General features: G+C 41.1%; 1 protein-coding gene across 2 annotated transcripts; it reads left to right on the forward strand.

Annotated features, from left to right (window-relative positions):
• The first annotated feature begins 1,208 nt into the window (after nt 1-1,208).
• smc6 (structural maintenance of chromosomes 6) lies at nt 1,209-14,353 on the forward strand. Of its 2 annotated transcripts, none has more exons than XM_072364897.1 (27): nt 1,209-1,417; nt 1,980-2,134; nt 2,229-2,340; nt 2,649-2,754; nt 2,887-3,023; nt 3,382-3,443; nt 3,573-3,653; nt 3,765-3,866; nt 4,513-4,632; nt 4,730-4,825; nt 5,036-5,182; nt 5,292-5,380; nt 5,466-5,636; nt 5,749-5,927; nt 6,903-7,104; nt 7,177-7,291; nt 7,392-7,552; nt 8,718-8,853; nt 9,047-9,127; nt 9,231-9,401; nt 9,480-9,617; nt 9,720-9,865; nt 11,489-11,614; nt 11,734-11,839; nt 13,227-13,379; nt 13,503-13,600; nt 13,783-14,353. In XM_072364897.1, the coding sequence occupies exons 2-27, from the start codon at nt 1,994-1,996 to the stop codon at nt 13,907-13,909; spliced, it is 3,303 nt and encodes a 1,100-aa protein (XP_072220998.1). In that variant the 5' UTR covers nt 1,209-1,417; nt 1,980-1,993; the 3' UTR covers nt 13,910-14,353. The 2 variants fall into 2 exon arrangements, with proteins under 2 accessions (XP_072220998.1, XP_072220999.1); XM_072364898.1 differs by having other exon boundaries at nt 1,216-1,290.
• Nucleotides 14,354-15,247: the final 894 nt, after the last annotated feature.

A 15,247-nucleotide genomic window follows, 5' to 3' on the forward strand; every position in this document is an offset into this window, starting at 1 on the left:
AAGACACTTCCTCATCCTCACAGATATTCCAACGTCACTATATTTGTGAATGAAAATTATTCATACAGACAAGGGCGCCTGATAAAATATTTCCAATTGATCTTCATGTGAAGCGGGTGTGAGTGTAAGGGTTTTTGTCAACTCTACAAAAGTAGAGTTGACAAAAGTAGTCTATTTGCTCAGCGTTAAATTAGTGGTCAGTGGTCTATATAAACATTTTTATGTCTTTAAATGTTTTTTGTATGTAAACACCATTTTGTGATTGCAAACCTACTCAGACAAAAGCATGCCATAAATACTCACTTAGCCTTACCATAAACCTGATGACATGAACCCCCCCCCCCTAAACTGGGAGCTTGTTTTAGGTGCAAGAAGTCTCATACAATTTCAGTGCCAGTAAGATCAGCATCCTGTTTACAGGAGTGCAATGTACCTTCCATTTACCACGGACTTTTGCATCAGTGATTAAAACATTTTGTCTCATTTACATTTCCAAGAGGCTTCCACCTCCACCTCATTGTTTAACGTGTGATTCGGTGACAGGTTAGAGTTCACCTAAGTTAATCAAGGATGCAAATTATTATGATATTCATCTGGCACGCAGAGAGTCAGGAATCACAGCTTGGAGAGTATGTGAATCATGAAAATTAGTGCCATTCCTGGGCTCCTTAATTGCAGTTGTACGTCCTGTGGCGTACATACTCAGCAATACATCAGTGTGCGTTCTTTTCAGTGCCTTCCTTCTCGGTCCTAATTATTTGACATACAACCGTACTTCCCTTCCCTTTCCTTTCCTCACCGTGTTTGTTGAGTGTCCTCACATTCCTCGAGTTCACTTTAACTGGCGTGTGAGCGGGAGGTCACGTGACCTTCTTTAAACGCTTAGGTTGTCCTTCCTCCTTGTTGATTGGTAACGCCTCATTAAAAACGAGAAGCATTTGAAGCAGGACTGCTTTCGAAGTTAGATTTGTTATTATGCAAAAAAAAAATCCAAAATTTGGCACAGGGTTGTAACTGTTTATGTTTATGTTCTCGTTTTTTTCTTCCTTTTTTAAAAAATGAAATAAACGTGATAGTGACTTGGGGCGCTCGGGTACGTACAGGTAGGCGCTTAGCCAATCACAAACCACGTTCTGAGTTCCGTGTTTGGAAGTGAGACCACACCCACAACTGGTAGCGTTGCAATTTACTTCAGTTTATCTGTACACACCAGGAAGTGGGGAAACGAAGCCCTGTCTCCCTACGACCATGTTATTGTTGAAAGCGGCACACTCAGGCTGTCGAACGATGGTAGGCACATGTGTTGTGTTTCTTTGAGAGTCAGAAAACGCTGAGGCACAGCAGAAGTTTGAAGGGTTTCTTTTGTAGTCACAAGTGCTTTCCTGTGACTGTAATGCAGAGGGAAACACTGGATTGTGTGAGTGCTCTTGAAAACATTTCGTCGCTGATTCCATGTATTCTTTAGCTACTACAGTGGACTTTGTATGTCATATATCACAACTGAGAGCAAGTTTGGAGCCATTTTAGCTATATCTGAAGTCACGTTGTGACATAAACACCTGTTGCAGCCGAACTCGCTTTTTCATGCTGTAGCTTCCTTGCTTCAAGACAAAGGACTAACTATTTATTTTTTCCACATGCTCGCCCTTAGGGGAAACTAGTTTTTCAATTATAGCCTGTAGTTAATAGCTATTAAGTGAGTAAAAAAGTATGTATACTGCTGTAAACCTGTAAACTTCTCAAAGTAACGTCCAGCTCAGTTGTCCAAAGTATCACTGAGTTTCAGTTAAAAGAACTGGAAGAGCTTGTTATTGGTATTGGTACGATGGAAATGATGTACATTTTTCTTTAAACATAAGTTTTTCTAAGTAAATCTGAAGCTAAACTGTGTACTCAAAACATATGCTGTGTTATTCAGCAGGCCATGAACAGCAGAGACGACGTTTGATTAAAAATACTGACGTTGCTTTTCTTATTAGTGACTTCTTTCAAAATGAGTAAGAGGAAAGGCAAAGTGATCAGTGATGCGACACCTCTGAAAAGCCGTAGAGTGACAGGTGCGGGGGCCGATAATGCACCAGACGATTCAAACCATCAGGGACTCTCTTTTAACAGCTTCACCCACTCTCCCACGGTGAGTATTTTTCCGCACAAGCCCCAGATCGAGTTCTGGGCTGGCGCTTCTCCCTGCTCTCTAACAAATGTTTATTTTCTGCATGCACCCATAGGGAGACATCGGCCTCATTGAAAGCATCATCCTGAAGAATTTCATGTGTCACCACTCTCTGGGTCCCTTCCAGTTTGGGTCTAATGTGAATTTCATCGTTGGCAACAATGGAAGTAAGAGCTGGACACTGTTACGCGATCTTCTGTTTGCTTTGGCTTAACTAATCTCAGCTCAGCTCGTTCCAGTGGATGCTTCCTTATTTATTTTATCCACTAAACAAACAATTCAAACAAATATTGGTTGACTGAAAATTTGTTTATACAAACACTGACTGTCCTGTTGTTATCCTGCACTTGGACAGTAGGTGTTTATTTGCATGCAGACGTCTATATCTACTTCAACCAGAGCTTCATCAGTGTAAAATGCTTTACATGCAGTTATTTCATCTGTTTTTTTGGTTGTGCCTTTTTTTAATTCTAAGGTGGGAAAAGTGCCATCCTGACTGCTTTGATAGTAGGCCTCGGTGGAAAGGCCACCGTAACAAACAGAGGGATGTCACTGAAGGACTTTGTGAAAACTGGTGAAAAGTAAGTCAGAGATTATGATGTTATACCCACTCAGGAAGGTCCCTCAGAAACAAATTGTGTGTTAAATCTTTAGAAATGTTGCAGTTTTCTTCACCAATAGAATGTCATGAGGCTGTGTGTGTGACTGCTTAGTACTGCAGATATAACTGTGCAGCTGAGAAACAGTGGACCAGATGCCTACAAGAAGGATGTTTACGGCGACAGCATCCTCATTGAGCATCGCATCTCAAGTGATGGATGTCGGGCCTGCAGGTTGAAGAGCAAATCAGGTGACTTTCTGCAGATACAGATAGCTGGCATGCCACAGTGAGACTCTCCTTCCCTAAATCTCAGACAACCAGACACGCATGGGACTGAAGGCGAAGCACAGTCAGATTGTCATCTCATTAATCTGTATGTATTCTTTACTCTCTGGCGGGAATGTCCCTCCTGCTGTTTTGTATCGCCTGTCTCTTATTTACTTTGAAAATTGGAGTTGTAAGTAGCCCGTGTGACTGATTCTTTTCATGAACCAAAAAATAGAAATGTCTGTCATGTCTTTGCCGTTGTGCTTCTTTTTTTAATTTATTTATTTATTTATTTTTTATTTTTTATCTGGACAACTAAGTCTTTTATCTTGTATTTTAGGAAAACTCATCTCAAACAAGAAGGAAGAATTAACAGCCATTTTGGATCATTTTAACATTCAGGTACTTATTATTACCTCTTATGAATTCACTAAAATTATACTAAGCTTTTGGGTGGCTACTGTCATGCATTGCTTATTGCATCAGTGCTTCGAGGCCTCAGCTGGACGTTTGTTTGTTTGTTTATTCCAGCTGGATAACCCGGTATCCATTCTTAGCCAAGAAATGAGTAAACAGTTCCTGCATTCAAAGAATGAATCGGACAAGTATAAGGTACCATACTGTCATGTTCATTAGATTTTTTTTGTACAGTCATATCTCAGTTTTTTTTTTTTTTCCCCAAATCTTCTTCAATTAATTTTTTTTTGTGTTTATTTTTTGTAGTTCTTCATGAAGGCAACTCTGCTTGAACAGATGAAGCGAGATTACATCTACATTAAACACACTGAAACCGTAACACGGCAGCAAGTCGAGAGACAAGAGGAGGTGCAGTGACATGTTCCACTCACAAATCACGCGACGTCTGTCAATGTCGAATTTATTTCAAAATTGTAAAAGGATATGATTTTATGGTGTTAAGTTTACATGCACCTCTGTCAATTTAACAAACCTGTAGACACAAACCAAAGCATTTTTGAATGACCAAGTCCCCGGCAGGTTGATTCCTCTGATTTGTTTGGTTTGGTTGCCTGCCATCCCTGAGGCTGGCCTCCACTCAGCTGCTACTTGGTGAAGTTGGCTAAAAGTTAGCTTAAATGCTCAATAGTATCTAATACATAAAAAATGTTGAACGAACTGCGCTTCTCTTCCTTAACCGTTGGTTAGAATAGAACAGATAGAAGAACTCGATCATCTAGCACTTCTTGCCAAATTTTATTTATTGATAGATTTACACCCTCTTTGAATCCCACCCCAGCCTTCGAATGAGTTACTGGAAATTTGAATACGTTGCACAAATGTACATCTCAGACTTAAATCCACCTTTTCTGTTCTCCTGCGTCTGCTCATCTTCTTCCCCTTGGAGCACTTTGTACCACATGTTTTGACAAGTACGACATAGTCAAAGTTCGCCCGCTTGGTGGTAATATTTTATGGAATGCGAAAGACAATCTGTTTCTTGTTTGGTGTTCAGAGTCTGAAGGACCTGAAGCAGGAGTTTCTACAGAAGAAAGAGCGCTATGAGAACTTGTCGTCCTTCGGCGAGTTGCGGGAGGCTTTGGAGAACCTGAAGAAAAAAATGGCATGGTGTTTGGTAAGAGATGATCTCTCACTGGTCCGATGAAATGGACCTTAAGAAAAAAAAAACTAAATGATGCATTTTTCCCGATTTTCCTTCCTTTCAACTTCAGGTCAGAGAGAAGGAGCAAAGCATACAGCAGTTAAAGGAGGAAATTGAGAAGGAAGAGAATAACTGCAAACACAAGGACAACCTTCTACTCTGTCAGGTGAGTCACACGTGTTCCTCATCTGTTCAGAAGCTACAAACCTATGCATAGGTGGAGGAGCGCTTCAAACCCTCATTGCCATATAACCTCACTGCCCACCTGTCAGACGTTGGACAGCCGTGTTTACCCTGAAAAAAAGGGTTCGAACTCCCTCGTCACTTTTTAGAAGTGCTTTTAAAGGTGCTTTGGTTCTTCTTTTCTTCCACGCAGAATAAGATTGTACAAACGGAGAAGAAGCTGCAGGTCATCAAAAGCAGAACTGATGGTCAAAGAGAGGAACAAGTGTCTCTGTCGGAAGATAATCTCAAATTGAAAGAGCAAGTAAAGATCAGTAGCGAAGCTCACAAGGAACAGGAGGTACTAAATGACAAATTGCATCTGTACAAAGCTGAAGTTTTTGACTCTGAATGTTATCAAATGAGATTTGTTTATATTGGTTACACTGACATGACCCTTTTTTCCATAGCTTGTTTATTTTCGGGCTCTGAACAAGCTCAGACAGTCAGAACAAGACCAAAACCTTCTTCGGGAGAAGATAAACAAGGCAAGAGCAAGGTATGGAGGTGTTTTAGTAAGACTTGATTACCGGCTTACCCTTTAAGAAATATGCACATGGATTTTAAATGTTGTTTTTAATCAGTGAGAGCCAGAACAACGGTGGAGAGACGGAGCATACAAAACAGCAAAAGACCCTGTGTGATCTGAAACGGCAGCTTGAAGATCTTCAGAATAACTGCACACAGCTCAATGAAGATATCAAGAACAAGCATCAGGCTGTTTTCAAAGGAAAGGAAGAACGGGACAAGCTGAGGTACAAGAAATCATATCTGCTTATCAAACATACCGTTATGGATGTGCAGCATGAGGGATCAGCGATCAGTCGCTGTGAATTTTTACCACCAAGCTCGGTTTGTATTCAATAGAGTGGAGGAAAGGTGCGTCCAAGTCGCATACGAGTCCAAACTGAAGAGAAAGAACCAGCTGCTCGCCAGTCGTTCAAACAAACTGAAGCGATTTGGAGATCATGTACCTGACCTGATGAATTCAGTTGCTGAGGCGTATGCTGCAGGACGCTTTAAAAAGAGACCAGTTGGGCCAATAGGTAACTCATTGTTTTTCATTGTTTGTTGACTTCTTTGTTGCATTGGGACAGGAAGTTGGAAGTATATTGGTAACGTTTTGATGAGAAGATTGATGAAATGATAATCTCTGTAAATATATACATGCATGTGTATATATATTACTGTACATGTGTGTGTATGTGTGTGTGTATATATATATATATATATATATATATATTCCACTCCACAGTAAACGTGAACTGTCCTTTCTCCTCCCTGCTCAGAAAACATTACCTAGGGGAACTTTTCTTGACATAATTCTTCTATACAGAACATTCTGCAATGCCACCAGCAGAGACAGCCCATTATTCTTGCTTTATGATGGTTGCATAATCATCTCTTTTTGTTTCTGGAATCATTTTAGCAGTGGAAGCTAATGTCAACTTAGCTTAACTTGCTAATATAATAGACTAGTTTTAATGTGATAATGTGAGCAATAGAGTTTTGAACATTGCATTGTTGTTTTAAGATAACTTAACCTCTTACATCACATCAATAATACTAATAATAGTAATAACATCTTTTACTTTGACAAAACATTTAAAGGGGAACTTTTAAATTTTTAAACTTAGACCTTATTTCTGGCATGAAATACGTTTATCTACTCACCGAGAACAGTTTGGTGAAAGTCTGCGTCCTTCGGAAGATATTTATATTCCTCGAGATCCATATAATGGAGTGAATGGGGCTTAGACGATTAAAGTTCCTTTTTAATAAAGCCACAATGAATGATAGATCATATTGCTATTAGTCTTATTTTGAAGAACGTTTGGGTACTTTTGAACACTTCACAGTTCCCTTTGAACTGAGTGTTTCTGCTCCCTATATTGTGGATTCTCTCTTAACATGGCTGAATATGCTTAATTTCAGAGGGAACTCAAATTTCAAAAGATATAATTGCATTATATGATACATATCGAGCTAGATATTGCAGCTGACAGTCTGTTTGCTCTCAGGGGCATGCATCAGTTTAAAGGATCCCACCCTGGCTGTGGCTGTGGAGTGCTGTCTGCGGAGCTTTGTCAAGGCTTTCTGTTGTGATAACTATAAAGACGAGGCGGTCCTTCAGGAGCTGATGTCCCGCTACTATCCAAAGGGCAACAGGCCGCAGATCATCGTCAGCCCCTTCACAGATAAACTTTACAATGTTCATGGACGGTAAGCAGCATTTTAAATAATTTTTTTTTTCTTTAGATATGTACTTTTACTTCCTTCTTTTGGCTTTTACAGGAGAGCAAATCATCCAGAGTTCCCATCCGTGCTGGACATAATCGCAGCAACAAGCCCAGTCATCATCAACTGCCTCATTGATATGCGGGGGATAGAATCAATTCTAATTATCAAAGTTGGTGTCTTACCAATATGTGTTTGACAGGTTTGATGCTGTGCTTTGTTCTTGTTCCCTCACAATCTGGCCTGGTGTGTGTTTTGATGTTCAATCGCAGGAAAAAGACAAAGCCAGAAAGGCCATGCAACATGGCCGCCCACCAAAAAACTGCCGTGAAGCCTTCACTGCTGAAGGAGATCAGGTGTTCCCCAACCGTTACTACACCTCTGAATTCAGCTTGGCCAAATACCTCGGAGGGGATATCGAGACTGAAATAAGGTAACCAATGTTAGCTGTTATTTGAAGATATGCACAAGATATAAGCTACAGAAGATACATTTTTAATTGTAGGACACAATGGAAGACACAATACTTTCAACATTTTAAGCGAGAGTAGTGTTTCATTAGTGTTTTGTAGAATAAACTTGGGAAAGGAGCACCATGCAAAGGTTTGGATTTGAAGTTTCAAATAACTATAACAGAGGTCTCCGAATTCAGTTTAATTTAACTCAGTGATTGCAGTCATTGTTACCAAAAGCCTAACAATTAATACTCAGCAGCCAGGAGACCAGATGAAAGTGTTTTTATCTTTTTCTTAGTTTGTAAATTAGTATTTCAGAAACGGCAGTTTACAGATCCAACAGAAACCGAAGTAGGTCGTTAGTGAGGCGAAACGAAACCTTATTTGATGGCAAAAGACTTCCAGAAAGTTTCAAAACTCTCCGGTGATGCACTTTGTGCAGCAACACCTGCACAGTGACTTTCATTGAAAGACAGCCTTTCCTACACCTTCACCACCAAAACCCAGCATTAGAAGTTTGCAAATGAACAAGCCTGATGCATTTTTGGAAATGACTCCTGTGGACTGATAAAGTTTATTGATGAAGCTCTCCTTTGAAAAGATGTAAATTAGACTGGTTTGAGGTGAATAAAGTAGGCTGGATAGTATCACTACAGGGTGGCAGCGTAGGCTACGCTGCAAGCGGTTGTAACTCAACAGAAGAAGCCGTTTTCCTTTGGTATGGCTTTTACATGCGAGTAAATGTCTTGAATACACCTTTTAATTCGCAGGTGACACCCATTAAAGGAGTAACCTGATGTAAGATGCCTAATATATTTGCATCAGGCCCTTTTTCTTTTTTGTTATTTTGAAAATGTTGGCGATCTCAACCAAACAAATCATATTGCTTAGAATATTAAACATAAGTATCACATTTAACTTCATGACTTCCAGAAATAAGGTCATCTCTCAATCAGTTATATATTGTACAATTACTAATCCTGTCTTCTCGAAGGCTGAAGTGTGTTGTTTGTGTGGCTGCACTGCAGTTTTCAAAGGAGCTTGTTATATGAAGCCGTTTTTATGATAATTCTGATATGAACAGCATTTATGACATTGATTGACGCCATTTGTTCTGAGATTAAACCAATCTGTGTGTTACAGTTTGCTGGAGTCGGACCTGGAGAATCATCAGGCTCAGCTGTCCAGATTTCAGCTTCACGTAAACTCTGTGACTGAGGATATTATGAGCATGGAGAACAGCCTAAATAATACCATCATGACGCTGAAGAGGACTCAGGTCAGTGAGCAATACTCCCACAGCAGGTTCTTTGGGTTAACTTTATCAAGTTGTTTTCATTTCCTTCCCTACATTTTTGGACTCATTTTGGTTTATCTACCTCCCTTTCATCTCTGTTTTGAGAGAAAGTTTGTCTGATAGTGTTGAAAGCATAACATTATATATTTATTTTATCCTTTTTACATCATTGTAGGCCTCTGTGAATAAAGTCAAAGCATCAATAACTGAGCAGGAGACTGCTAGTGAGGAGCAAATCGACGACATCACTTCCTTGGTAAGCCTCGAGTTTTTTAATTTATCGCTTTGGAACCAGATATAAATGCCAGCGTGAAACATGCAAAATAGATTTTTTATTTTTTTTTAATTACACTCTGCAGGAAGAGGTTGCCAAGGAGAACCAACAGAAAATCGAGACAGAAAAACAAGCGGTCCAAGAGGCCAAGACTGAACTGGACAAGCACAGAAAAATGGCAGAAGAAGCAGACTCCAATTATTCTTCTGTTAGAGATCAGATCGATCAGCTTTCAGAAGAAATGGAGCCGCTGAAGGTAAAAAAGATGGTCGCATGCATCTCCTTTGCTTTAACTCTGTGGTTTTGATATAACATCTATGTTCTCGACCTAAAGGACGAGCAGCTGAAATTGGAGACAGAGTGTGCGAAATATGAACGGAACCTCAAAATCTTAGAAAGCAAACTGAAGGGGCATGAAGACGACGTCGAAGCCATGAAAAGCGACCTCTCCGAAAAAGAAGAAGAATTACAGGTAACAAGAGCTCTCCTTCATTATTTTTCCTAAATGATCACATGAAGCTTCGTGTGTATTAAGCTAAGGAGAGGAAAATGACATGGCATGATGTGACGACAGGAATACGTGGCCAAAGCCACAGAGATCAGCCCTGAACGGCAGCATGTGAGTAGCAGCACCAAGAGCATCGACACGGAAATCACACGACTGAAGAAGAAGATCAAGGTGTGCGAGGGCTGCCACGGCGAGCACGAGCAGGTGGTCAGGTGAGAGATCGCAGGCGTTCCGCGGCCTCCGCGCTACCTCCCAGATAAACTTTTCTCAGAGACAGAGCCGGACACTTCTGCACATTAATTTTGAATGAGTCCAAACTTTTGTCTGGTTCTGTATGAACATCCGTGATGGAGCCGAGCTTTGAGTACACTCAACTGAATACAGTTTACTATTTATGTCTTGTGTACCGTATTTTGCGCTCTATAAAGCTCATGTGATTATAAAGTGCACCCTCAATTATGGGGTCCATTTCTGTACTTAACCCATACATAAGGCGCACCTGATTATAAGGCGTACATATTACCTAATGTTCTGGTTTATCTCTGCCAGCACACGTAGTGTATGTATTACGTCCCTGTGTCAGCGGGAAATGGGCCGACGGTCAAGGACAACATCGTCGGGCGTTTTTACACTTATAAACTTATAAAGTGCACATAGGTCTGCATCACCCATCTCAGACTGAAGAACAGGCACTCACTGGGACATGGGCAAAAGCATTAATGATGACACAATTCAATCGCTAAGTACGAGCTCCATACAATCTTCGCCCCATTCAGAGTGAATGGCTGGGATCCGCCTAACCCTGGATTCACATCGAACGTAAAGCGAGCGACGGAAGTGGCCAGTTGCCATTCTTTTCCAATGTAGGAGAGCGATGGCGTGGCCGTGAGGGGCGCGAAGGGAGAGTGGTGATGCGGAGGGGGCTTAATGCCCTGATGAATGCTCGGCGCTCCGGTGTACACATAAGGCGCTCCAGATTATATGGCGCACAGCCATTTTTGTGAAAATTTAAGGCTTTAAGGTGTGCCTTATGGTGTGGAAAATACGGTAAATTCATTCATTTTGGAATAATTCACTCCTAGAAGTTGTGCTCTGTGGCCACTTTAATAATTCCCAACTTTTGATAATTAATTCATCAAGAGCATTTCATTATCTTAACCTGGCTGCTGCTTACCCTCTTAATTCTTATGTGAAGTATGAATGGACTTAATTTGGCTTAGTTGTGTAAAATGAGCTACACAGTGTAATATGTCATGTGTTGTTGTTCATCTGGAGTTCTTTTTGACTAATTTTAAGAACCGGTGAGGACACTGTGACATTTTTATGTCCTGATATGTACAGCCTTTTGTTTGTCTTTTTCCTTTTTTTTTTTTTTTTAATTCGTGATTTCTCCTCAATACATCACGGGTTCCAAAAAGACTTCCACAAAGAACACATCTGTGCATCCTGGCTCACAGTTTCTCATACAAGACTCCTCTCTCCCCCAGATGTGTTTTAGGGATTTAGCATGGTGCACCCAGAGCACCTTCTGGGTTTCATGCATGAGTAAAGGAGATAAGCCCCTTGAAAATGACCAACATAGTAAAAAAGGAAATGACTGGAACACACACACATAAACAAACAATGAGAGACACAGCAGGCTGCACGGAAGAGATGGAAAAGCATGACTGTGACCGTAACAGGAGAGCTTTCTGTTGGGTTTCAGCTTAATTTTCTTGTCCAACAATTTTCTTCCGCCGGCCAATGAAATTTCTCCCATAGAATGATTTTTTTATCTGACTTTAGAAAAAAATGCAGAACATGCCAACTTAACGTCTTCCCTTTGACTTCATCAGGGAGTACGCTGAGGCCCTGTCTCTCTACAGAGAGAAAACCAACCAGGTGAGAGATCTGCGGAAGTTCATCGATCGCCTTGACAACATCATGTCAGACAGGCAGAACAGATACAAAACAATGCGCAGGTAAACCACCAACTTCTGTGTTAAACAAGAAAAAACATAATACATAAATACATAAATATAATACATAAATGCAGTGGGTAAGACATGAATTTGTTTTATACTCTTATCTCTCCCTGAAGGTCCCTCTCCGTCAGGTGTAAATTGTACTTCAATAACTTCCTGATAAAGATGAACTGCTGCGGTTCCATGATTTTTGATCACAACAATGAGACGCTCTCAATTTCGGTATGTGTGTTTGTCGTTTTTGTCAAAAGAACGTTTGTTGCACCTCATGTATTGAGTTGCATGTTTGTGCTTCGTCTGTGTAGACCGTCAGGCGTCTGGCTCGAAGTAATCCGAAGAGCTTAAGTGGAAGACAACTAGATTTCCTCTGCCGATATGGCACCTCTTATCTGAGAGATTTCCTCAGTTTTAACTGAAGCAATAGGACTTCCATCACATCTGTCATTGACCCAATTACTTTGTTTTGATCAGCTGTGTCCATATTTAAATTGCGATGCACAGTTACAGCGAATCCCTTCAAATTAAATAAACAGGACAGCCCCAGTTCCAAAAAGTTGAGATGCTGCGTATAATGTCAATAAAAGCGGAATCCAGTTATTTGCGATTATCATAAACCAATATAGTATTCACAGTAGAACATAGAAAATGTATCAGATGTTGGAAGTGAAACAATTTTACCATTTCATAAAAAGATATCAGCTCGTCTTGAAGTTGGGACCGGGGACAAAAAGGCTGGAAAAGTAAGAGGTAGCAAGAAGATGCAACTGGAGGAACATGCCGCAACTAATCCAGTTAATTGGCAGCAGGTCAGGAATATGATTGGGTAAAAAAAGAGCACCGAAGAGAGAGGCAGAGTCTCTCAGAAGTAAAGATTGGCAGAGGTTCAGGAATCTACAAAAACCTTAACCTTAACATTGTGGAGCAGTTTCAGAATAATGTGATGATATTATGTAGTGCAGATGACGGAACATCCAAAGATTCAGAGGATCTGGAGACACGAGGAGCATGGCTGAAGATCCGTGTTGGATGCCCGTGATCTTTGGGCTCTGAAGCAGCACTGCATCAAAACTCTGCCGTGGAAAACACTGCATGGGCTCAGGAACACCTCCAGACACCTCCTGTGTCTGTGAACACAGTTCACCGTGCCCTCCACAAATGCAGGTTTAAGCTCTGTCGTGAAAAGTTGAAGCCATGAGAACTTAATCCAGAAACACTGCTGTCTGAGGCAAAAATGTGGAGAACTGTTCTGTGGTCAAATGAACCACAATTTGAAAGGCTTTCTGTAAATGGTGGACTTTCAACATTCAATGTTTTCTATGTTCTATTGTGAATCAGGTTTTGGTTTATGAAGTTTGCACATCATTGCGTTCCGTTTTCATTAGCATTTTACACATTGTTCCAAGTTTTTAAACATTTTTTGGATGGGAATTAGGGTTGTAGAAAATACTCAAAGAGCTCTCTTTCATTTTCGAAAAATGATGCTTGCTTTTCTCATGAATACATCAAACTGGAGTCTATTCTGGTGCCGTAGTGTCTGAGGCATTTAAAAGTCAGAAAAAAGCTTTAAAAACCATCAGTAAAAGTAAAACAAACCTGTTCTGGCTCAAAGGTCAAGCCCCCGGGCAGGGAGAAGGATGGTGCGAGTGACATGAGGTCGCTGTCGGGTGGCGAGCGCTCCTTCTCCACTGTGTGCTTCATGCTCTCCCTGTGGGAGATCACCGAGTCCCCCTTCAGATGCCTCGACGAGTTTGACGTCTATATGGTGAGTGCACGGGAGAGATCAAACATGCTGAGAAGTGACATACGAGAACACGTGTAAAGCCACAGAAGAGAAGACTGGTAGTCGGGCTCACTTGAACACAGCCTCCATCTGTTTTCTCTGCAGGACATGCACAATCGAAGAATATGCCTGGATCTCCTCCTGGAGCTGTCAGAGCGGCAGCACCGCCGGCAGTTCATCTTTATCACTCCTCTGACTACGAGGTGACGCCTTATTTGAGCACTTTCTCCATTTCCCGATGTTGGGGGTGTTTTTTCTTCATAATTTACATTTTCTCAGCACACTTTGGCAGTTGAGCTTCACATTTCAGACTTTTGCTGTCAGAAAGGCCGTGTCTGCATCAGTAATGTTTGCAAACTGATCGAATGGTTTGTTCTCCTCTCAGGAATCTCCAAAAAACGAACCTCATCAAAATCCACCAGCTTCAGGATCCAGAAAGAGAAGGGAGTCATCCTAGAGATGAAGACGAAACGCAGCGTCCGAGGCCGCGACAGAGGCGGCAACAGACGTAATGAATGCTTGTGTGCACAGTTGATGTATATATCGGTATTATTTTTGTATGTGTTTGGAAACCTTTCTGTGTGGAGTTTGCATGTTCTCCCTGTGTATGCGTGGGTTCTCTCCGGCTACGCCGGCTTCCTCCCACCGTCCAAAAACATGCATGTTAGGTTAATTGGTGACTCTAAATTGTCCGTAGGAGTGAGTGTGAGCGTGTGTGTGGTTGTTTGTCTCGTTGTCTCTGTGTGGCCCTGTGATGGACTGGCGACCTGTCCAGGGTGTACCCCGCCTCTCGCCCAATGACCGCTGGGATAGGCCCCAGCCCCCCGCTACCCGACCGACGGATTAAGCGGGTATAGAAGATGGATGGATGGATGGATGGATGTGTTTGGGAGTCGCTGTGTGCCGTTTCATGTGCGGATGCTTAGAGTTCAATTCACTTGTATGAAACCTAAATTGTTATAATTTAGATGTCTGGTGAGTGATTTTTCTTTTTTTTTTTTTAAGAATGATGATGTGGGTGAAAAAGTTTCTATTAGGTTAGTATTTGAATTTTTTTAACTTATAGTACAAATTGTTACTTGTATTTTGGAAACTGGAAAATATTCTGAAAATGTAACGCTTAAAAATAGCTTTTTTTATTTTTTTAAATTTTTTTTCTTTATATTTGTCTGAAGGAGACCAGAAGAGTATAATCTGCTCAGCCTCTTTTACAAAATCTACTTGAGATCAGTTTGATCCGAAAAGCAGTTCCATGTCTTAGTTATTGTTCATGAAGTCTTATTTTCATGTAGAGACTGACTCTAAATGCGGTTGAGACCTCAAATTGGGGATTTTCTTGCGGTTACTGTATTTAGAGTTGTTGCGATGCACGCATACAATTCTTTGCTGAACTTTGCATTATGAAGCTTTATGGACAATCTCAGGGAAAGTATTTACCCGCAGGAAGGCGCCTATGGCATCAGACTATTTCTTTTTAAAATCAGCCATAGTTCTGTCTTTTTGTCCAACTTATTCATTCGAGCTGTGCGTTTGGCTTTGTTTGCCAACCCACTGAGTACATGTTGACTGGCTTTAGTCTCCTCTTCCTTCACTGTGAATCCCATCTGCCGGAAAGTTCCGCTCTTCTCCAGCTCCCTGACTAAACCCTCATTTGTGCTGGCACCATACGAGGGAAGATCAGAGGGCAGGTTTCGTCTAAAGTTGCAAGTTACAGATGAAATGCTTCGACCTGCTAATGCAAGTTGCTTTAATGCTCTGCATCTTGAATAAATGGGATGAAGAATGATACTGAAGCTTAAGTTCTGGTAAAATCCAAGAACGTTTATCGGAGCGATGCCAGCAGTCTCTAA

This window comes from Leuresthes tenuis, unplaced genomic scaffold (genome assembly GCF_036924035.1).
Source record: "Leuresthes tenuis unplaced genomic scaffold, fLeuTen1.0.hap1 SCAF_15, whole genome shotgun sequence".
NCBI classification, from domain to species: domain Eukaryota; kingdom Metazoa; phylum Chordata; class Actinopteri; order Atheriniformes; family Atherinopsidae; genus Leuresthes; species Leuresthes tenuis.